General features: G+C 42.2%; 1 protein-coding gene across 1 annotated transcript in view; it reads right to left on the reverse strand.

The window, feature by feature from the left end:
• Positions 1–10,318: 10,318 nt before the first annotated feature.
• TPCN2 (two pore segment channel 2) overlaps positions 10,319–25,021 on the reverse strand; it is a gene marked incomplete at its 5' end in the record, with an annotated part of 30,682 nt that continues 15,979 nt past the window's right edge. The window contains 15 exons of the mRNA XM_081834862.1: positions 10,319–13,862; positions 14,715–14,800; positions 15,908–15,989; positions 17,021–17,103; positions 17,252–17,336; positions 17,485–17,558; positions 18,940–19,011; positions 19,128–19,227; positions 19,984–20,033; positions 20,406–20,534; positions 20,623–20,682; positions 21,423–21,542; positions 23,244–23,330; positions 23,436–23,517; positions 23,613–23,710. Coding sequence (XP_081690988.1) covers positions 13,784–13,862; positions 14,715–14,800; positions 15,908–15,989; positions 17,021–17,103; positions 17,252–17,336; positions 17,485–17,558; positions 18,940–19,011; positions 19,128–19,227; positions 19,984–20,033; positions 20,406–20,534; positions 20,623–20,682; positions 21,423–21,542; positions 23,244–23,330; positions 23,436–23,517; positions 23,613–23,710 — 1,287 coding nt within the window. The 3' untranslated portion in view covers positions 10,319–13,783. The remainder of the gene's footprint in view (positions 13,863–14,714; positions 14,801–15,907; positions 15,990–17,020; positions 17,104–17,251; positions 17,337–17,484; positions 17,559–18,939; positions 19,012–19,127; positions 19,228–19,983; positions 20,034–20,405; positions 20,535–20,622; positions 20,683–21,422; positions 21,543–23,243; positions 23,331–23,435; positions 23,518–23,612; positions 23,711–25,021) is intronic.

The raw sequence follows: 25,021 nt of genomic DNA on the forward strand, positions 1-25,021 counted from the left end.
TCACCCCCTTTTCTTTTTTGCAGGTTGTGTCCATGCCAGACACAGATATTCCCTCATTGCTTTCATTTCAGAATGGTTCTGTTTTCTCACAAAGGCCAACCTGTTTGTGGTACCTCAGTGAAGCTGGCAGTGGTATATTTAAGTAACAAGTAACATCTTGTAGGCTGAAATGACAAAAGGGCATTCCGAAAAGAAAGTGACAACAGGGGAAACAATTCCAGCTCTGAACCCACCAACCACAACAATAAAGTGGACGAGATGCTGCTGCTGGATCTGGTGTCTTGAGCTTCGGGATCTCAGACCCACTGGGGGTCAAAACTACCCATGACTTCAGAGATGTGGGGATGCATTCCCCCCCCCCTTGGTAGCTGGTGTTTGTGTCTGTGTGTGTTTACACACATGCACACAATTTGCATCATGCTGTGGCACAGGAAAAGGAGTGGGCTATCCCTTCCCCAGCACATTGCCAAACTGCACATTGGAAACATACAGGCAGAATAATGTCAACTCCATGGGATGGGTGACATGGGTCACAGATGCAACATGGGGAGAAAGGATCAACCTTCCATCATGCCACATCCCCAAATTGGAAGGCAAGCTAAAGAATTTGAAAGATGGGGAGCTGCCCTACACCAAATCAGTGCACAGGTCCAAAGTGCTAAGCATTATCCATACTGGTTAGCATCAGCTGTCCAGAGTTTCAGATAGGAGACTTTCTGTACCCTACCTGGAAATGCTGGAGATTGAACTTGTGACCTTATGTATATAAAGTATGTCCTCTACTACTGCAGCCCTTCCACCAGTGGGAAGCTGTATTTCTACCACCACCACCACCACCTGGACCGGTGTTTTATCACAGGGGTGTTCTGCAACACATTCATGACTTAATAATAGTGCATCAGTGGTGTATTGCACAGAATCATAGCATAGTAGAGTTGGAAGGGATCCTGAGGATCATCTAGTCCAAACCCCTCCAATGCAGAAATCTCAGCTACAGCATCCATGACAGATGGCTCTGTTTAAAAGACTCTAAGGATAGAGAGTCCACAACCTCCTGAAGGAGGCTATTCCACTGTCAAACAGCTCTTTCCATCAGAAAGTTATTCCTGATTTTTAGTCAGAACCTCCTTTCTTGAATCCATTGGTTTGAGTCCTACACTCCAGAGCAGGAGAAAACAAGCCTGCTCCATTTTCCATGTGGCAGCCTTTAGATATTTGAAGATGTCTATCAGATCTCCTTGCACTCTCCTCTCATCCAGGCTAAATATGCCCACCTCCCTCAACTGTTCCTCATAAGGCTTGGTTTCCAGACCTTTGATCATCTTGGTCGCCCTCCTCAACACACCTTTGAGCTTGTCAACATCCTTCTTAAATTGTGGTGCCCAGAACTGTTGACTCCTGTTAAGCTTGTGGTCTACTAAAACTCCTAGATCCTTTTCACATGTACTACTGGCAAGCCATCTTATATTTATGCAGCTGGTTGTCACTGCCTAACTGTAGAACCTGGCATTTGTTCCTATTGAAATCCATTCTGTTTATTTGGGCCCACTTCTCCAATCAGTTAAGGCCATCCTGAATCCTAATTCTGTCTTCTGCAGCATTAGCTACCCCTCCCAGTTTGGTGTAATCTGCAAATCTGATGAGCACCCCCTCAATTCCTTTGGCCAAATCATATATAAATATGTCGAACAACAATGGGCCCAGGACAGAACCCTGTGGCAGAACCCACACGTCACTTTTTTCCAGGCTGATGAGGAACCATTAGTGATCACTCTTTGGGTTCAGGCAGTCAACCAGCTACAAATCCACCTAACAGTTACCTCTTCCAGCACACATTTCACCAGCTTCTTCACAAGAATATCATAGGGAGCTTTGTGAAAAGCCTTACTGAAATCAAGCTGGACTACATCCACAGCATTCCCCTACTGTTCTGTGATGCTTGCCCAATTCTACCAGATTACTGCTGCCCAGAGAGTCTATAGTGCAACGGACTAAAACAAAGCAGAACCTTACGTACTGGGTTTCAGCAACAAATTTCGAGATGTCCACTGATCGGAAATGAATCCTTTCCTGACATTTAGATATCTGGGAACAACTGTGGCATATCAGTACAATCCATAAGTCCAAGAGAATGTCCAGGCAATTAGCTTTTCCAGGGGCAGTTCTCATGTCTGTAGCTGCATGCTATAGTTTCCAACAAGAAGCACAGGTAAGTAACCAAATTGATTTTGCTTTCAGAAATAAGTAGAACATGTACAGAATCAATCAAGTGAGTGCACAATTGCATGATAGAATTTAAACTGCCGTGCTTCCAAAATGGATGTGCCAACTCCGTGAAAATGTCCTAGATAAGAGGCCCAAAGGATTGCACCATGGAAAGTTCCAAGAAAACAATTTGTGTCAACCATTTCTAAATTCAAAACACATTTAAAGTCCATGGCATCTTCAACAAACCTTGGGAACTGTAGTTTCTTAAAGACACTGGTAATTGTAAACTGTGATTCCCAGGATTCTGCGGGGGGAGGGCAGGAGTTGTTTTTGCTGCCCATACATTTTCTCAGGGAGTGCAGGCTTGGAAGGTATGGACTCTGGAGGTTCCTATTCAGGGTTCTCTGCATCCAGGGCCCCCCCATCCCAATCTGCTGATCAGCTTCAGATCTGGATCTCATGGTGATGAGTTCTGAGTCAAAGCCCAGACTGCTGCTCAGGTTGGGGGACCCAACAGACACAGGCAATTCCATATCTACAGATCTTTGGTTATGTGGCCAGCCAACCCCCAAAATTGGTTTGGCACCAAATACAACTCCACCCGCTTTACTACTCAGTGAGCACTCAGGATAAGTGAAAATGCTTTGATGTAAAGAACAGCACAAGCCCTTCATGGCGGCAATGCAGAAAGCCAATTACATGAATCAAACCCACATTTCTCAATATTCTTTCTGGTAAATGCCCCGTGGGCAGAAATACTTGAGTTGCAAAGGCGTTTTTATTTTGTTGCATGGAAGCACCGCAATTACTTTTTGATTTGCACAGCACTTTAAATGTATTTAAAAGAGATAGTAATTAGGGATCTGTCTGTGCCAACAACATACTGGCATTCCGCAGAATCTTGGCTAAAGACAGAACCAACTTTAAGGCGACATCTCCCAAACTGCATGTGACCCTTTCACTGCAGTGGCACTTTTGGATCACAGGAAGGCAGCACCTGCTATGTCATATGATTGGCGATAAATAATATGAACCAGGTGACCCTAAAGAAATATTCAGGGTATCTTCTGTAACACGGAGCGCTTTCTGATAATTGTATTTGCACAGTAACATTATGGCAACCATTCAAAACAGAGGGGAAAATAATAACCCCATGCGGCAAAGTACAAAGCAAGTGGCAGGGAAAACTCTGGCTTCCAGAAACCTAACTCAGCAGAGCCTCAGGCCTACAAATCTAGACATATGATGTTCTTCCCTAGATATGAAGTACCTGACCTTAAAACCAGAATAAAGGTGGTAGTTAAGAGAGTGAGGTCTGAGCCAAGATATTCCCTGGTTCAATTGAGTTGAACCGATGGGTGGAGTTAAATAAACCACAGTATTTCCACCTTACCCTGTTCCTTGCAGTGGCACCACAAGGGCCAGTCTGTGAAACCTTGGTCTGGGGCCCTGCAGTCCAGAGGACCCCAAACTACAGGACCCCAGTGGCAGCAGTCACCACAACATCTTTCCTTTATTTTCTTTGTTTTGCTTTTTACAGAGCAAGCGCCTTGCTCCAGGCTGGGGGTCTATACAGTTGTGGCTGCCATCATCATTTTCCCAGAGGCACAGACGCTATTGGGCCAGCTCATCCACTTCTGTAAAATGTAGAAGAAAGAGAAGAAGATGTTCCGCAGATTTCTGCCACTGCCCTGGTGGGGTGAGAAGGGATGGGCCAAGAGGCAGGAAGGTAGCCAGAGGGTCTCTTTCTCTTTCTTCAAAACTTTTTACAGAGGATGTCAAGCACACTAGAGTCAGCACATTCACTGGACATCCTCTGTAAAAAGATTTGGAAAAGGGGACCAGATCCTTCCCTTTCTGCCTGGTATGCAAGAGATGGGAGAGGAAAGGAGCCCCTTTTCTATCTTTTTGAAAAAGGGAACCCTTTGTGTCCATCCCCCTTATCAGGCAGTGGGGTAAACAAATGGGTACTTTTCCCCCGTTGCCTGATAAGTGGGTTGTCACTTAAGTGGTGCCCTCCATGCATGCCAGATTCCAGGGTGTGATCTCAAGGCCCATGAGGCCACCACTTTGTGGATGCTAAGCAGTTCTGGGTCTGGTCAGTTCCTCGGATGAGTGAGTGTGCCTAGAAACCACATTCATGCTAATTTGGGTGTGAAATGAATGTCGGGAAGATAAAATAAATGGCATCCAACGTGTGGAGAGGTGAGTGAGTTTCGTGGCGAGTCCCACTTCAAAATGTTTGAAAAACACGGGCCTAGGGCCTTCCTTCCTCCAACACCAATGTAAGCCTGAAGCCTTGCATGCCAGCATTCAGGAGCCTTCTTCATGTAATCCTTATGGCATGCAAGATCAACAAACTGTCCCAGCGTCGAAACAGAACAAGGAGCAAAAGGCAGCTACCGTGAGCATGAGCCATCAAGTTGTTGTCCCATTCATGCAAAGACTTGTGCTTGCACAATCAAATTTCTCCTCCTTCTCCTCCCCCACAATAGATTGGGGGAGTGCATGGGGAGAGGAAAAGAGAGGAAGTTCAACTGAACAAGCAGAAGTCCTTGCTCAAACAGGATGACTCTGCAGGATATAAGCATAAAGATTTATTTTTGTGCTGAGAGTTTCAGCAGATTAAAAGCTTCGGCAGATTTATTGTCACATAAGCTTCCATGGACTGAACTCCACTTCATCAGATGCAGGAAGTATTATCTTTGCTTGGCTATATATACACATCAGGGATACAGCAGTGTGTGAGAGAGAGAGGCTGCAGGGGGGTACTAAATGGCAATGAAATGGGGCGGGGGGAATAAGTATGTGAATATATCTATCTGCCAACCGACATAACACTTTATGCGTTTAACAAAATGGACTCAAATGTGCTGCAATAAATTTGTTTGCCACAATATGTTTTGTTGTTTTTGCTTAAGCAGACTTACACAACAGTGTGCAAGTACCAGAAGGGTGGAATTGACATTTTATATAAAATAAATAAATCTGCTGGTCTGCAAAGGAAGGCAGTTTATCTGTGTCTTCAGGAGACTGGAGAATAGTTAGAAAAGATGGGTGCACAGCTTCTGAGATTTCAGAAAGCATCACCCATACCTCTAAACATGCCTTTAAAAGATAGGTACCTGCTTCTTATTTAAAATGAAAACTTTGACTCTCAGGAAGCTGAATTCTTTACCCATTACCACATTCTGAGTTACCATATTTCTGTACCTCCCCTGCATTGCAGCATATGTATACGGCCTATAGAGGCACTTCCTTCTTGATGGGACCTATGCTGGGTTAGGGAATAAATGAATAAGTCTCTTTCCAGTTCGTGTTAGCTTTGGATGCGTTCAGTCATTATTGATTCCATCCCTTTAAAAAAAAAAATTGCAGAAAATTTGCATTTTGATTGTAGTCACTTCCCCTAAACTTGACCAATAATATGCATTCTTGTATAATTTCCTCCTAAACCATGCATTTCCCTATACGTTTCTTTGAGCTGAGACATACATGACACAATCTGAAGAATAACTGTATTCCAGTCTGCATAGTAGATCAGGATGTTTGAATTAGTTGGTTTGCTCTCAATGGGGGATTCCACTTTCCATATTTAGCAATGAGGTAGGAATTGTATCCAATAACTATTGATAAAGAGTCTGATAAAATATTCAGGCTTTCTCCAGCCAAGTTAAGAACATTTGCCTGGTATTGAATCACCCAAACCTAAGTAGCTGTAGTCGAGAAGTTCTCATAGATAAAGCTGTGCCCTACAGAGCAGCTATCATGCTTGAAATACACTGAATAGGGACAGTGACAATTGCATAAATGACAGACCAACAGAAGCATTTATGGAAGCAACAAGGATTTCCACCAGCAGTCTTTGTATTAGAGATGAGCCTATCAATGAAGTAAGAATAATGTGGGGGCAGGGCATTGTGTGTGCATTTTAAAATATCTGTTCTGTTTTCTTGCAGGCAGTCCTCAACTATCATTTTACTGACACGGGTCAAATGCATGACAGGATCTGAACCAATAAGGGTAGTATTTGATTGTCAGCTGGGATAGCTCAGTCGATAGAGCATGAGACTCTTAATCACAACGTCATAGGTTTGAGCCCCATGTTGGGCAAAAGATTCCTGCAGGGGGTTGGACTAGATGACCCCTGTGGTCCCTTCCAACAGTTCTATGATTCTACGAGTTAGGTCCATTAATTTCAATGGGTCTACTAGGAGTAAAATTGAGTTGACTGTCACCCGATGTTTGTGTGAGCATGGTTACAGGCTGTTCTCTCAGGCCCTAGTTGTAGGAGGCAGAATCTGGCAACCAGGCCCAAAATAAAATGAGACTTGTATTGGAAAATATTTTCCATCCATATGATACATCATGCCCAGAATAATTCCAGTTTGTGAACAGACATTTCAGCCTTCTATTTCCCCCCCATGTGAGCAAGTTTATAGCCATACCAAAAAAAGCCATTATCAATATTTATGGTCTTGTGCTATTCAACTCTGCTGCAACCGACACAGCTGGAAGGATGAACGTCCTTCACAGCATAGTTACAGAATCCAAAACCTGCCTAATATGAACTGGGTTAACAGCACACTTGGGCAACAGGTGTTGTTGCTGCCCCCGCAAGCTGGGGTAGTGGATTAGCTAACCCCCATCAGGCCAGGAGGGTCTGCAGCCCAAAATCTAAAGCAAACAAAGCAGGTGCTCTCCTTGTCGATCCAGCCAGCGGCCCGATTGAATTACCTTTCGAAAGAATGGCTTTGCCTCTTTCATGAAATTCAATTACGAAAAGAGAGAGGTGGCACCTTCTGTGATGTGATGGAGTCGAAAGGACAATCTGCTCTTCTTGTGGCCTCCTTCTGTTGGCTACTTTGATCTGAGTTTTATTGTCTGGGTTTAACACCTTCACCTTTAATTCCAAACAGAGAAGGTCTTTAGAGCCGTTTTTCTATAGCAAGGATTGTTCAGGCCTTTTTAATAGGAACCCTCAATTATCCAGGAAGCCAGAAACTAAATACACATAGGTTTGGTGAAATATAAGATTATTCTCACCAGTATTAAAACAGGTAGGAGAGGCCACATTAAAGACTCGGGTTTTACTTTCTAAGACCATTGCTTAATAAAAAGCGCACTGGCAACAGCTCAGCAGCACATTAGGGCTGGAACCGGTTCAACCCAAAATGCAGAAAGGAGATGTAACTGAGTAAAATAATACAGGTTAGACAGGCTCTCCTGCTCACCTCAATGAGATCTTTATTGTAAAGAGCTACCACCATATTGACATGACCCAAGGCCGTGGCAGTTCAACACTATAGTGTTACAGATTTGCATCACAAATCTCCGTGGAACAAAACCACACTCCTCTGCTGGATAGAAATGCAACCCAAGCTGCCAGGACCCAATCCTGCACTACAGTTCTCACGTACATTTCAGGACCAGAAAGAGAACGGCCATCTAGCCAAGCTTCCACGCTGACAAAGGAAAAAAGAGGGGGCGATTCCATTTGTTTATTCATATGTCTCTTTTAGGAAGTCAACTTGTCTGTCTTCTAGACTGTAACAATTTAACATATTTCCTTTCTTTCTTATTCCAACTGTCAGCTGACGCTAGCCTCTTAAGGTTTCATGAATAAGATTTCCCCCCCCCCCCAATATGTTTTCTAGACGTTTCTGTTTTAGCTGTAAGCCACCATGAGTGCCTGTCAGAGGAAAAGGCAGGATATAAATAAATAAATATTTAAATAAATAAATAACATTCCTAGGTTCCTTTCTTTGGCCATACCTGATTGCTGGTTCACTAGTTTCCCATTTTCTAGTAGTTGGGAGTCCAAGATGATGAAAGAGAAAATGGAAATTGTGATTAACAGGTCTACTTTTGCAGAATTATAGATACCGGTATCTGTCTTGCAGTCAATTTCAGATGTGTAGTCATCTTGGGAAATGCATGGATGCCTGCATGACTGCTATGAATTGGGACCTTTGGTATATTAAGAAAAACAGAAAATGCAGAAACACTACACACCACTGGTATGTCAGCCTGACATACACACAGGTTGGAGATGTCATCTTTTGCACTAGATTCTATCCCCATGGTTGAACTTGTTCTGTTCTACCAGATGACAGTGGGGTAGACAGTGAAAAGAGCAATGTTGGTACAAGATGATACCTATGCATATTTACTTTGGAGTCAGCATAACTGAGCTTAATGACCCTTGTTTCTGAGTAGATGAGGAGTCAAATCAAATCAAATCAAATCTTTATTACAGTCATAGACCAGCATAAGTAGATGGGGAGATTCTGATAAAAACTGATAATGATTTTCAAGCTTTTTCTACAGGGCATGAGGATGGATCTGTTGGAGGTTCCATTCCACCTTTTGTTGCAGATATGTGGGATTGTTACATGTCACATGTCTGTTTACATTCTAGCACAGACTGCTGGGTCCCGTGAGCGGAACTTCCGCTCTGTGTATTGCTTTTGTTTTTAGTCTCTCTCCGAGAAGACAACAAGGAGAGACAACATGTTTCTTTGTTCTGATTTATGTAAAATAAATCCTTAGTTTTAGTATGTATCTACAGCCTCAAGCCTCTTCTGTTGTGCAGTTTACTGTGCTAAGTAAAGTGTGCTCAAGTGAGCAAGCTTGAGTTGCTGATTTATGTCGGAGCCAGAGGTCGATGAATCTCAGCAGTGCAAAGGCTGAGAGGGAGACGATCTAGCTGGAGCCAATCAGATGCCCCCAGATGCCAACAGGATCATGTTGAATAAACAAGATGAGAAGTGTCTATGCTGGAGGGGCTCACATCATTAACACCCCAGAAGGCCTTGTTTCTCCCATAGCCACAGCCTTGGATTCAAACAGAAATCAAACATATCTCTCTCTCTCTCTCTCTGGCTTGCTGCTTTTCTTCATTTGTTTCAATGGGTCTACTTTGTGACTACAACTTATAACACCTGCATGCAGATTGCATACAAAACTATAAAACCATATTGTTTCCTTAGGCAGCAATATTGTACCCATTACAACGGAGACATACTTTCAAGTATACATGACTGACAAAGGCAGGGGATTCTCTTTGAATACATTTTGTTTTGTTATCTGCAAATCTAACATTAACATGAATCTTTTCAAGGCCTTGAACTGTCATTTCTTGTAAAGTTCATCAGTTCCCTCCTGGTAAAAGTAACAACACTCATCCTCATCAGACTCTGTTGTGTTGAGTAGTTTTCTGTGCATTAGATATACAGTGGTACCTCGGGTTAAGAACTTAATTCGTTCTGGAGGTTCGTTCTTAACCTGAGGTACCACTTTACCTAATGGGCCTCCCTCCACCACTGTGCAATTTCTGTTCTCATCCTGAAGCAAAGTTCTTAACCCAAGGTACTATTTCTGGGTTAGCAGATATAACCTGAAGCATCTGTTACCCAAGGTACCACTGCACAGTAAATAACTGCACTGGTCTGACATTATCAAAGTCATTCCCCAATGAGAGCCCATGCGATATAGACTAGGACACAGGAAGCTGCCTTATACCAAATCAGCATATTGGTCCATCTAGCTCAGTACTGTCTGTACTCATTGGCTATGGCTTTCCAGGGTTTCAGGTAGCACACATTTTCAACTCTGACTAGAGGCATTGAACCTTGAACCTTTCAGATACAACGCAGGAGCTCAGCCAGTGAGCTATGCCCTTCACCACACTGGGAAAGCCTTGCTTCCATTCCCTGATCAGCAATAAAACTCACTGAGTGACTCTCTCTCAGCCTAACTTACCTCAAAGGATGTTTTAAGGATACAGTTGATTTGGCAAGCAGGGGAAGAGATGGTACCCTGATTTCCATGGAGGAAACACAGGAGAAAAAATGAATGAGCAAATATTACTGTGTTGCTTGCTTGTGTAATCCAACTCATAAGGCAGGAATTTAAGCAAAAATGTGGCAACACCAGTTGAGCTAAACAATGCACGAATAAGAGGTTGACAGTAACCCACCTCAGATAAAACTGCCCCCAAAAATCTAGATGCTCAAAATGTTCAGAAAACCAGAGGACAGCTTAATATTTCAGACAGCCCAATTTCAAACAAGCAGTCACACACACAAAATAAATGGGAGGATTCCAGTTGTTTCAAAAATATTTTACTATATTAACAAGTAATTACATTCAAATTCTTGTGCTCTCAGTAATGGACTTGCATTGATACACTTAATTTTTAATGCATTTTTAAAAATCACAAAATACACAATCCTAGTGGTTTTTCTATAAAAGATCCCAGAGCATGAATAAAAGGTATGTTGCATTGATATATTGGGCACATTGTACTGGTCAAATGGCACTATTTTATTTTATTGAAAGTTGCATAAGAGGAACTTTTTGGGAGCCCCAACTGGTGTTAAGAGTATAGAAAAATGCCCATTTTACTTGTAATTTGAAAAGGTGAAAAATTACAGAGACAGACTGTTTACAACTAAAGGTGAAACTAAGTTAAGACATGCCCTAGCCATTATTAGATGGAGAAACATAAAAAAAAAAGTCCCAAAGTTCCCATGAGTGTATTATAAATGAAGAACCAGGTAAATTAATCTGGCATGTAACAGAGACAGCTATGGTATGTTCGTTATTCCCAATGTGCTAGCCTTGTACACACAGGCGTATTTTTGTTTTATTTTTGTATGAGGGGAACATGCAATCCTTTATGTGCAGTCTGAAGTGGTGCAGTGCCGGATGTACATATAAGCTAAGCAAGCTATAGCTTAGGGGCCCACTATCTTGGGGGCCCCCAAAAAATGTAAAGGGAAAATGTACTGGATCAAAAACATTTGTTATGTGCAAATGACTTTAGATACCTATTAGGTCCATAAATTACCATATAGCATATATTCAAAACAAAAAACAGTGGAATTTTGTTGTTGACAAAGGACAGCTGGACATATAATGGGCCCCATTACCTTCAGTAGCTTAGGGCCTCATCAAACCTCAATCCAGCCCTGGCTGGAAGTATTCTACCATATGACTGTACTGAACATGTATGTTGCCCTGAAAGAGTTCTACTGATGCTAAGACAGGAATAATCCCAGGGCTGGCATAATGGCGCATACATATGAAATTGCTACAAAGGAATCACTACTCATTGCTTCTTTTTTACAATTCCATTTGCTTGTCAACTGCAAAGATTGGAACTGTTTTCCTGAGGAATGAACGTGGTGTGCCAGTTTCCCTAATTTGTGCGGCAGGTTACTCAACACATTCTGATGTCCCTGTTCAATTTTCTGTACACTTCCCCCCGCCCTCCAGGTTGTGGTTTGGGGACAGGGGGCACCTCTCAGGGGTCTGGCACTGGACCTCCAAGTTACTAAACCCTCAAAGCTATGCACAGCATGTCTAAAGACGAAAAAGGATCCCAGCAGACAGTTTAAAGAAATTAAAAATTCAGGATTGCAATGGCCAAGAGGTTATTGGTTTAGAACTGCTTATGAATCTAGAATCTACTTGCTAGATGAAGTTCACAAGGAGAATGGGGAAAAGGGGGCAGAGCGTGCCTTATGATGAAAATAACAGAAAGGGGCTATTTAATAGCTCTTGCTGACTAAATGAATCACAGGAATGGATATCAGAAGCAATGTGTCATAACACAGAACTCCTTAACCGGCAGGGATAGTCTCCATAACATCTACGGTATGTATCATGGTGTAATGAACTACTTTTACTTCTAAAACTGTATTTTTAGGACTCTTTCAAGGACTCGCATCCCAAGGTATTGCACACATGCTGTGATGGAACCACAGCTCATTCCTGCACAAAAGAATTTTGTCTAAATGCCCAAGAAAAATATTTAGACTACTACTACTACTACAATTAAAAGCACTGAGATTTTCCTACTGTAATTCACATTTTTTAAAATTTGATGGCACAACAGCCTCAAATTCTCATTTTACTAATATAAAATGGATGTTGGTTTCACCTTTGTCTAATGGGATTCAACAGCAACGCAATAGTCCAAATACCAAAGGCTGTCTAGAAGTTTTATTTCACGCTGCCAATAACTTCAGAGTCTACACTTGAAACATGGCTTTAAGCATCAGTCTTGGTAAGCATGGCAATGTATGGAAGTTATAGCTCCATGCAACATCAAGATCCCATATGTAACGTTCTAGCAAAAAACCAAACCCCTGAGAAACAAAAGGATGCTAATGGGAATAGCCAGAACTATGGCAGGGTAGTACAATTAGGAATGAAGCATGCACTCGGCAGTCTAACAATTTTATGAATGAGTAGAAGCAAAACCCCTAAGAGCAAAGGGGTGCTCCCTCTCATCTTCTACTTGCCATATAAAAACCATAGTGGTCCTAATCCAGATGCAGTCATGTTCCACAAGGCATTGCGCATGATCAGATAGCGGCCTAAGAAAGCAAATGAGGCTGTGTGGTCTCCTCCATGCTGCAAGAAAGAGGTGGCTCCTCCTAGAAACCTGGTGAGCATCAAATTTGCCCACAGGTTTCCCAAACCAAGACATGGCATATGTGCACAGAAGCCTGCTTCAATGCACATGTCTCCCTTATTGCAACAAGGCATATAAATATATATATCTGTATATCAACAACAACAAGGAGGCACAATCCATCATGCTCAACTATTGTGAAACTGCCAATCCATTTAATAAGGCATGTGTGGGAATTTAAAATAGGGAGAGCAGGTCTGCGGTTCTCAAACCGCTTCAGTGTAAACCCAGCAACAGGTACAACTGAGTGCAATTGCTATGAAGATGCTGTACTGGCACTGCATTATTCTTCATTCTAACCTAGGTAGCATATACACTTTACCGTTAAAGCACATTCAAAGCATATTTTCCTCTCAAAGAATTCTGGGCACTATAGTTCATTCACTGATGATAGGAAATGCAGTTCTCTAAGGGGAAAACTACAGCACCTAGAATTTTGGAGAAGATTGCGTTTTTGATGTGCGTATACACAGTCATAGATTTACCACTTTGGAGCAGGTGATATTGGAAAAGAATTCCCAGGATAATGGCGTCTTGTTTCAATCCTCACGCTTTTGCATTAAATATTTACTTTTTTAAAAGAAAAAAGATGCTATTTTCCAAGAACTTTCCCCGTTATCAAGGCATTGTCTGTGGCATATCACACACACACAAATAACAGAAAAAGTTAAGTCCAACTTACAGAGTTTATGTTTTTAAATGCTAGCAGCAAGCCAGCATAGTAGTTCTACATCTTCCACAGTTTCCATTCTAAAGTGCAGTGTCATTAATGCATTTCCCTTCTTTAAAAGACTTAATTGCTCTGTCACATTATTTCCCAGATTTTTAAAGTTCTGTATTTTTAATGTGACAGTGCCATAAGCTTATAAAAGTCAACTTAAAATAAAGTCAAATTAGGATTTTTTAAAAAAAATATGTTTTAAATGAACCGTTTAAAACAAACCTTTAAAGACCATGTACTACAGGCACCTTTCAAAAATAAAATCAAAGATATAGAGTACTTCTTTCAGAAAGATTCCCAATATCTTTCCTTCTGCTACAAAACCTGCATGCAGGCATGACGAGGAGAAACTGCTGCTTCCACCTGTGTCATCTACATAGATGCATATGTGGGTGCTGGTGAAGTTTTTCAATTAGCTCTTCTTCTGTAGGTTCTTCCAAAACATCCCTAGAAGGACAAAACAGGAGCCATTAGAAGTCAACAAAGCTAATGTCTCAGTGCAGATTTTGCACACCTTTATGTACTCTAGATATGAGGGATGCGGGTGGCGCTGTGGTCTAAACCACAGAGCCTAGGGCTTGCCGATCAAAAGGTTGGCGGTTTGAATCCCCGCAACGGGGTGAGCTCCCGTTGCTTGGTCCCTGCTCCTGCCAGCCTAGCAGTTCAAAAGCACGTCAAAGTGCAAGTAGATAAATAGGTACCGCTCCGGCGGGAAGGTAAACGGCGTTTCTGTGCGCTGCTCTGGTTCTCCAGAAGCGGCTTAGTCATGCTGGCCACATGACCCGGAAGCTGTACTCTGGCTCCCTTGGCCTATAGAGTGAGATGAGCACCACAACCCCAGAGTCGTCCGCGACTGGACCTAACGGTCAGGGGTCCCTTTACCTTTACATACTCTAGATGCAACTTCTACAGTCGCTTGAACATTAATAACCTCTGTGGTGGAACACACTTTCTAAGTTGGTCTTCAAGGTACAGTTCACCCACAAAATGTTTTACAGTTATCCCATATGTCCTTGCAGAGAATATAAAAGAATCCAACATCAAAAGGGGATTCACTCTCTTTCAATCAGGGAAAATAATACATCTTTCTAAAATCTGGTACCACACTGTGTCTTGACCATACTGTGTCTATAAGGTTGGTCCCTATTGAATATTCTGATCTTTAATAGAGTTAAGAAACAATCACTTGTGGAACACAAATTTCGTAGCCCTTAGGGAAATTCTAGTGTCAACAGCCATTCAACTACTCCTTAAAACATGTTTTAAATCAGGAAATAAGATTAAGCACTCCATACTCACCGGAACATGAGTTCCATTGTCATCTGGTATTCAACTTCTGAGAGAGATGGTCGATGGCAGAGACGGTCCCATTTATGGATAAAATTCTGCCAGTGAAGAGAAAGAATGGGAAGAGGGCTATTTCAGGTGGTCTTTCTGAGAGGTTCTCATCTCCACACCCACCAGGCAAGCATGACTCTACTCATGGAAGCAACCATTCATGGAAGCCTAGCTGTATGCCTCATAAAAGTGAGGTGCACCAGGAGCAGTGGAAATCTGCTTTCCCAGATTTCATGGAAGTTGATGGTGAAACTTCCATGACTTACCTGCCCCTAATCACCACAGCAGCCTTTCTGTGCTGAGTAAAAGACAGGCAATTTGAACCCGCTCTAAGTCTCAGGATGTAAGGTGGCCCAGGCAAGGAGAAGGCTTTTGAAATCAGTCTAGATATTGTTTGGGAGAGGTACTATAGGGCTAGACAGATATGTCTAAATGGCTATAAAATAAAAAAAATGTTTTCATTGTATTAGGGTGTCAAGTCATTTAAGGCTTTGTACACTGGTTCTAACACTTTGGGCCTAGTAGTTCATGTGAAGGCAATGCAGTTCCCTGAGGAAGGGGGTGGTATATCTCTTGCCATATCGTACAGCAAGTGGGCAGCAGTGTTCTGCACTAACTGCAGCTTCCAGGCCTTCTTCAATAGTAGTCCCATGTAGAGGGAATGGCAGTAATCCACCCAGGAACATGGGTCACTGAGGCCTCTTGGTCTAGGAATAACCACAGCCAGTGAACCAGCTTTATCTGGGTATATGTGACATTCCTTGCTTAGAATTGAGGAGCAGCCCTAAGCTACATATCTGCTTTCTCAGGTGATTTGTTACCCTGTCCAGAACAAGCTGACAACCATGTGCCTGAACCTGAGTTCTAAGGACCAACAGGGCCTCCTTCTTGTCAGGCTCCAGTTTCAGTTTACTGACCCTCACCCAGCCTGTTGCTGCCTTTGGACACCGGTTCAGCAACTGAACAGCCCTTTCTGATTCAGATGGAATGGAGAGAAAGAGCTGGGCGTCATCCGCATACGGACAACACTGTGTTCCAAATACTGCCTGTACGATAGCATAGCTTGCCTATTCCATTTATCCATCAGAGGGTTTGCTACTTCAAGAAGAACAAAAAGTGAATTCTCTTGTGATGATTAAGCCCATCAGCATTACCTCCAGAAGCAAAGCAATGAACAGATTGACCCAAATGACGGAGGAAATCAGCCACCAGGAGACAAAGTATAATTTTGACCATCTAGGGAGGGAAACAGATGCATATATTTAAAGATAAATCAAATAGCACCTATTATTCCAAATGAATGGGTTGGATCCAGACTTAATGATGCTTAGGCTAAGCCCATTGAAATAAATGGGATTTAAGTTAGTCAGGCATGATCAACTCTAGATTCAACCCAATGTGTGCTGCTCATGCAGGTGGACAGGTAGCCCACACACACTGGCAGACCTTCAGAGGAGGTCATTCAAAACACACCACATTGCAAGTTCCACAATCAGGGCATATTCCAATCCCAGCTCTCCCCAGTCATGAAAGATGAAACACAGCATTCCAAGAATTCTTTCTTCCAATATGTATGCCTGTGTGAACAGACATGAGCTTCAAAACATACAGACTAGCCCTGGTAAGTGACATGGAGCAAATTCGAGTTCTTTTTTGTCTAGCAGAAAGGTCACCTTTAAGACTATCCCATTTCTCTTTATTTCTCTTTATTTATGGTCTGGACTTCACAAGGGATCCATGTGTTCTAGTGGGGATAGGTCTCCTAGCTTACACATTTTCAAAAAATGAAATCATAAGCATGGTCCCCATAACCCTGGATGCAGCCTGATCTCCATTAGGGGGTTATCCTACACTGTTTCTTAAAACTGCAGATTTTAGAGCTTTCCTATCATGCCCTGATATGTGCCTCTTTCTCCCACCCCATTCGCCCGCCCACCAAACAGTACAATTTGTCTCATTCTGCTGTTCTTATTGGTTTCATTTATCATCCATAAAAGTATTTATTTTTTAAAGAACAAAATGTTGTAGAGAACTTTAAGAAACCTCACTCACTTGGTTGGTCCTGATAAAGGGACTAACTGCTGGTTGTTATGGGGTTATTTCTAAAGGGCCTACAAAATGCATCTCTCCGTGCTGAGTTTCTGAAGCAGCAGCACATGGCACTCTCCATACTGCAGAAGCAGACCAATTCTCTTCCCCCCAAAATGCAAAGATCTTTTTTACTTTGGAGACATCTGCCAAATGTACAGCTTCTGCCCATTACTTACGGAGATGAGTATCTGGAATATGCATCCAAGAAAACCTGCCAGTTGTTCACAACCATCACATCCCACAAAGTCACCAGGGATGCCTGAGGGACAAGAACGAAAAAATGAGCCGTAATGGAGATTATTCTAATTTGAGATTTAGAAGCAACAGCAAAGAGAGGAAACTGGTAGGTCTCAAACTGGTAGGGTAAATGTTGAAAATGACAAGAAATCCCTAATGAAAACACTCACCGCAAAGTCATCGAAGTTGTTTGGCCAATACTGCAGCTGTTCAAAGGTGCCGCACTGCAGAGTGGCGTTTGTTGCATTGACACCGCTATAAACGAAAAATGAGTGTAAAGTTGTTTCATTATTGCGTGCAATGCATCGCAGGACCGGATTAGATGCTGCTCTGCAGCTGGCTATGTTCGCACATGGAAATTACAACAAATTCTGCCTTAAAGCCACATTTAAGTGAGACTTACCTAATGCTTCCCGTGGGAGTAATGGCACCCCTAAACAGCTCCATCCCCACTATTGCAAATGCATAGAAAACCACCTGGAGAAGAACGAATTGGGCATCAGTTATTTTCTATTTCTAAGCTACCAGTGAAAAGTCACTGGCAAGATGATAGTCATTTTATAGGTAAGCTCAACATTTTCCAGAGCACGCTAATCTTTGTTCACTTTTTAATTTTAATATAAGCAGTTTGGAAAAGAAGCAAAGACAGCAAAACCTCAAAGCTCCTGCTCTATAGCAATCTCACTGTAGCAAAATATAAGCCCTAAGGAGCAGATTCAGATGTGGATGGGTGGCTTGCGCCAGGATCTTGGTGCATGCTCCTTCATGTGCCTTCTGGGCTTATTCAGAGGACAGCGTCATGTGCCTTTTCTGAACACCTGCCTTGCTTTTCTGGCTTTGAGGATTGTGGTCAAACTTTCTAAAAGCCTTAATTACACCCGCTGGCACATACAGATACGGACACATAAAGAGGAAGCTTGTGCTCGTCTGCAGCACATAGCTTATGGTTCGTGGAACAATCATTGGCCACATTATGATTCTCAGTGTCCTGACAGCCACTATTGCTTTGCTCAATTTTAAATAAATAAAGAAATCACAGGAACATTTCCAACAGCTATCTGTGTTCAGATCAGAGACGAAATCCTTTCCTAAAGGATTTGCCATCTAAAATATAGGCACATTGAAACAAGAGAGGAAGATAGGAAACAGAGGCACAGGCAGTTGGAGAAAAGTGGCTATTTAAAACAAAAACAACAAACTTTTGCTTCTGGCCTTACTGGGATAGTTATCTGTTCCTACGCTTCCATGATAGAAAACTCCCACAAACTGTCTGACAAGCTATTTGAGAGATTTATCTTCACCTTGCAATTCCTAAATATGTCAACAGATGGCACTTCACCCTTTAGGACAAAGCTTTCCAAACTGTGTGTAGCAACACATTTGTGTGTTGGCTGCAGTGTGTAAGTGCTCCTCCCGGGGCTGGAAAGGGGTTAGTTTAACCTCCAGTTTGCTATTAAAACTGAATTGCTGTGTCGTAAAATGATGCATGTCTAAAAAGTGTGCCACCAAGGTGAAAAGTTTGGAAAGCTCTGCTTTACGACAACTCTTATTTGTAGCCAATTAAGTTTTACTCTGATTACCCAATGGGTTTGATCATTTCAGTGGATTTACTATGAGTAAAATTTAGCTGACTACCACCCTTTACTTTTATATAAGCATCTTGTATATTAAAAAAAACAACCATAAATGATGCCACACATTATAATAGATAATGCTGTGATAACAGTGACCATACTGATCCCACTAGGGTGGCCAGAGTTTGCTTACATATATTCCATTGCCAAATATTGTTTTATAAATCTGTTTCATTAAGATGAAACATAGAAGGAGAAATGAATCTTTCTTGGCTTCCACTTACCACTAAGATCCCTGCGAAAGATCTTATGTTTTTCACAAGGTCCAACAGTGTACTGGCAACTAAGGACATGAACTGGAAAAAGAGATAGAATCATTAGGATTTTTTTAATTTTAAAAATAGTTCTTATACATGAGAACAGAGACTATAACCCAAATTCAGATAAAAGCAAGACAGTGAAGCAGAAGTACCTTTATGTTAGGGATGATCCGCAGAAATCGGAACACAATCAACATGTTTGCCAGGCGAACCATGTCCCACAGAGAGAGCAAGCCCAACATTTCAGGTCTCCTAGAATTAAGATAGAAACAAACAAAAAACAAAAAACCTGGGAGTACGAACCAACACTATAAACTACATCTGCTTTTCTAAGCCAACTAAAAGTGTGATCTTACTCAAGCAAGATGTTCATGCCCGTATTGGGAAAAGGAACACAATGCCACACAGTCTTAAATTAACACCTTTGCCTTAAGAGTTATAAGCTGATAATGGCATGGTCATTTCCCCATCCTCAGACTCAGAATGACTATTTCAAGTGTTAATATGGCAGGGGGGGGTGCAGGAGGAAAATCATGCCTATTTGCTATCCTTTCCAAGCTGCAATGTTCCAACTGGTCTGCAACCCTCTTATCAAACTCCATTTTAAAGGGGCTTGAGACTGAAGAGAAATACAACATTTTGGCTATGATCATACAAAGCCCCATGGCTCTAAGCCTGCTCTTTCCTCTAAAAGGATTTTCCACTGTCCATTGCAGATACTTTCAGATCCCCATGTAATACAGATTATAAACCAGTATGTCCCTCCTTACAATGCCACATCATCATAATCATCAACATTATATTCCTACAAATAAAGGGATACCAGAATCAACCACTATCAGAAAAGCAGTTGATTTTAGAGCTGGATGTGAGACAGCTCCTGGTCATGAGTTTCTAGCCCCACTTTTCCCCAGCAAGAATTCTAGCAAGAAGCAAAGTGGATGTTGGTTAAAGCATCAAAAGTTGCTGGTTTCCGGAAAGCTGAAATTGCTTACAAAGAGCACATACCATCCTCGATGAGGAAATCCATAGACAGCAAATGTTGACACCTCCAAAACCTTTGAGAAGAAGGAACAGAGCAAAGCTATAGGAATTTCAATTGCTATTCAATAACTGAAATTTTAGTAGTAGAAAACATCTGTTAGAGACAAATGTCCTATTAACATGCTGGGGAGGGATCTTTATTACGAGCAAGGTCCTAAAAGTTTTCTTTCTTTCTTTCCTCTGCATCCAACAAAGTAGTTTTCAACCATGAAGGAAATATAACCAACACAGTCATACTTTTAAACTCAAAACACACACACACAGCCTGGTGAAGTCACATGTACATTCTCTTTTCCTTTCCTATCCTCCAGCCATCAATTTGTGGTCAGTGGTCATCTTTACAGTAAAAAAACAAAACAGAATGGAACTTGCGTAGCAATACTCACCATCAGAACTACAGTCAGAAGGCCATCAAATATGTTGCTTGGATAAGATATGTATCTTTTTAATCCCAGTGCTAGAATTTTCAATGACATTTCCAGGAGGTAGTAGAAAATGAAGACACAGTTTATAACCTTGAAAATTTAGAATTGAGATGCACATTAAGAATTGAGCATTTGGAACAGACACTCTTGCAGAGAAAGCCAGAGAAAGTGGCCTTACCCCTAAAAAAAAGTCATCCCGTGCAGCAGGTTGCTTATCTGCATCTAGTACCATGACCACCTTAAGGGGAAGAGAAACAGATACTGGTCAGTTGGCACCAAACTTTTAAACTACAACATTATGAAGTGCCCTGAGCAAAGTTGTTCAGAATTGATGCCTAGCACATTAAGCAAGATAGAAAATGGACCAGACCGTAATTATGTTATAAAGACTGCATTCTCGCCCACTGACCATGGCAGCAGTCAAATATTTTGAGAATCTTCAACAGTTAGGACATACCTAACAGTATATCCATGCATCTCTCATTCCCTTCCTGCAATAGATTCAGGCATCCCCCAATAGGAAGACAAGAAATCTCTAGCTGTGCAGTAAAAGCCACTGCACTTCAAGGGCCAGCAAGAATAGCAGCTATCTGATTTGCTTTGTTTTTGCTTTGTGTTGTTGTAATTGGCACGCAGATACTGTTGGACTCCCATCAACCTCAGCCAGCATGACCAATGGTCAAGGCTGCTGGAAGTTGCAGTGTGGCAACATCTGGAGGGCCACTGGTTCCCCACCACAACATTATCAGTTATTGGGGAGAAACAACGGGAAAGGGCTATCGCTGTGCTTCCTAAGAATATCTGCCTGGCTGCAAGTGGAATCAGGATGCTTCCTGGAGTCTTGGTCTGATTCAACAGGGCTTTTCTTATGAGAACAATTGCATCACAGAAAATGACAAGAGAACTGGGCTACTAAACTGCCCTGCTAAAACTTGCCTTAATGTAAAATCACTACTATTTGACACATGTTATACTTACGCACACAGACAAAACGTTTGCTACAGCAACTGCATTCCCTAAATAGCCAAAGTAACGGTGACCAAAGACAATTTGGATTCTCTGTAGAAAAGGTGACTGATAATCTGGCCTGGGAGGACGCTGAAAGAAAAGGATATGAAAGTCTTGTCAACATGACCTGCTGTTTCTTCAATAACACACGGCCTTGAAGAGGCATCTCTTTGACTTAGGATACGTATCCCTAAGGCCTGCTGCAACCGCACTGTGACAGCTCCACACCTGCATGCAGCCCCTCTTTAGAGACCAAGAAGAAAAGGATGACAGGGAAACTGTCCCCACCCAGAAATCTCTGAGTGCAACAAGATTAATTCCCTGGCCCAACACAATACCCGCTGGCCCAGTTAATCATTTATTTGCTGAAAACGTCAAACCCCCCCCCCAAAAAAAATGCAACAAAAGGTCCAGTTATCAGCACTGATCATCAATCAAAGGGGTACAGTTAGTAGAAGATGATCTCGCTCAAATGATAGACTGTACAAATTTCTTGCATCAGTTATGGCATATTTGTTCCAATCAGTCAACAAAAAAATACTCTTACCACATTAAGCCACCTCAACATTACTACTAATTGGAATCTTTAGAAGTCCTTCCCTGGGAACCTTATATAAATGGTGGAAAGGTGTATTCTGAACAGTTTTCATATGCACAGGGCAGCGTTTCCCAAACTTGGGTCTCCTGCTGTTTTTGAACTACAAATCCCATCACCCCTGACCACTGATTCTACTGGCTATGGATGATGGGAGTTGTAGTCCAAAAACAGCAGGGGACCTAAGTTTGGGAACCTCTGGCATAGGGGATCTTTGTCTAATATCTTAATTTTTAATTTTCTGCACATTTTTTGGAGCAGTCAGACCCTATTCAGGAAGCAGGGATTCATATCTCACTGACCAGCTATAATATATTATGTTCAGCTTTGCTTTCTTTTATTAGTAGGGAAGCAGTGATTTTCCAAATATGCTTTGAGATTTAGGAAACACAGGAGCCCTATGCATTCGTGAGCCATATATAGAACACTCCTGGGTAGCAGCAGGAGTGGGGCCACACATCTATTCCCATTGCTGATGTTGTGCCCTTGACATTAAACTGCCCTCAACCTTCACATATTGAGCACAGAGGTCTGAAAAGGGAATCCTCTGCGGAAGAGCAGCCCACACATAGAGGCTCTACACAAGCAGGACACCCAAGCCACTGGGAGTCCCAGTTGCACGGAGCTTAGATGTGTGAGCACCTGCTTGCCTGAAGGGCCCATTGAGGCAGACACAGTGATGCCCCATCAAAGGCGGGGCTTGAAGTGCAGCCCCACGCCTACTGAGGTATGGGAGTGCCCTACACTCAAGTAGACACATCATTAGAGCTAAGAGGAAACAAAAATTGAAAGGCTACTGTTCTGCAGAGAAGCAAATGCACCAAAAAACAAACAAACCCCTATTCGCAACTATTCCCATTAACTTTATCCAAGCAATTCTTTATTAGAACAACTCAGTATTAACTGCAGCTCCTTCAAGAGTTCTCAGACTCAACAAAGCTAGAAAATGTGAATATTTAAATTCTACATTTTATGCCAGGTAAAGGGAGGAAAGTTACATGCATGATTCAGACGCAACTTTCATGACTAACACATAGCACGACTCTCAGTAAACTTGTACACCAGCCCCAAATGTACAATCAGCATTTGCCAGGCTGGTACCCTGCAGATGTTTTGGGCCACAGCTCCTATCTACCTCGGCCACCACACCTGGAGGGAACCTGGAAAGCTGGCATAAATGAAAGCCAGGTCCATACCTCTTTAACTTTGTGTTTGTCCAGTTCATCAAAGAGTAACTGAAACTGAGCAGAGGTCAGACCTCCTGGGGGACACAACTCAAGGTTCTGCATATACAAGAGAAACTGGAAGTTAACACACCAATGTTGTTGTTCAAGAACATTTTTTGAATGAAATCCAACTTCTCATTAAGTTAAAAAAGTGATTCCTACCCTAAAGATTGCTTCCTTGCAGTCAGGATCCATTTTTACTCTATGAAGAACTTGAGCTAGAGTCTCCACCTGGACACGCAAACTACATAAACAAAGTTACAATGTGTGAGAAGGAATCATTAACCTTCTGTTCCTTGTCTCTACCCACCCTATGTGTGCTTGACGCCTTTCACTCACATGTTCTTATTGAGAGAAGTCTCCTTCAGAGGACAAAGAACTTCAAAGGCAGCCCGGATTCCTAAGCGCCTTCGGAAAAGTGAGGATTGAACTGATTTCTGAAACGGGGAAAAAAATATTTGCCAACACATAGGAGAAAGTTACGGGCATGAAGAACACAAAGAACTAGAGAAGATCCGCTCTGTTTTGAAAGTGTCACATGCAGCAGAACACAAATCAAAGGCGCAAGTCCAAGACAAAAAGTCACTGGGAAAAAGTCCATCATGAGCTCCTGGCCTTCAGAACATCTTCATTGGCTGAACTGATTTTCTCACTCTTGCAGGTGAGATGGCCAGATAAGCATCTCCTTGGGAAATGTTTGCTCACAATTTTGGTTTCTGAAATGTTAAATATGATTCTACCTCCATCTGTTGTAAATAAAAATATGCCCTTTTCCCTTATGGGGTATCCAAGAGCCCATATAGAGTCCTTACATAGGTTCCCTATTGGTAGGAGAAAATAACAGAGGCCAACCAGAGAATATTGAGAAGCAAAGCAGCTAGTAAGCTTGGTCTTTATTGATCTGTTGCAACAGAGTGCTCCCCTCACACGCAGGAGAGGAAGAGGACCCCCAAAATTGCTGTGCAAGGGCTTATAAAGACTTTTGAAATTCCCATCCTGTAGATCAAGACCACCCCCAGAAACATTATGCATTCATCACAGAAGGGGTGTAATCTAAGACCACCCCTCAGATAAGGTGATCTAAAACAGAACATTTGCATGTTGTTTTCTCCTGTCGCTTTGTTTATTTCCTGTCTGGCAGGTTTCTTGATTGGATTTCTTGGGGAGCCTGGGCAGTCTTTTGTAATGATAAGGCTCACACCCTTATTCAAACACAGATTAAGACAGGATTTGTGAAGGAAGAGACAATGGGGAGGCTTTTCCACTTTGACCTTGCTGAGAAACATTTGCTCAGTTTAGGAATCAAAATGGTTCCAGGTTGGCTTTCCTGTGCTGATCTATGTACGTGTGGTTATGAACGTTGCCATATATCTAAGACCATAAAATTCCTATCACACATCACACAAGACAACTGCAATGTGTACGTAAAAATCACAACCATGTATATGTGGAAGGAAGCGAATCGTGTGGATTTCCCTCACTCTGCCATCTCCCTCCTAAGGTGACAATCACATGGGAAAGACCCTAACCACCTACTCATGTGCTTGCAGCAGCAACCACACATACAACACAAGCACATGAGATCCAACTGTGCCACAGCTGTATTCGACCATGCCACAGTCAAAATCTTCTACCAAAGACTCCCTAAAACCCAGATTCCTGAAGGCTGTTGAAATACCCCAACAGCAGGAACTTCCCACGCAGTAGCCTGTGCTAGGTTTCATCATTTCAACAAAATGTCATTTAGG

The sequence above is a fragment of the Podarcis erhardii genome (genome assembly GCF_964252035.2).
Source record: "Podarcis erhardii genome assembly, chromosome: 1".
Lineage (NCBI taxonomy): Eukaryota > Metazoa > Chordata > Lepidosauria > Squamata > Lacertidae > Podarcis > Podarcis erhardii.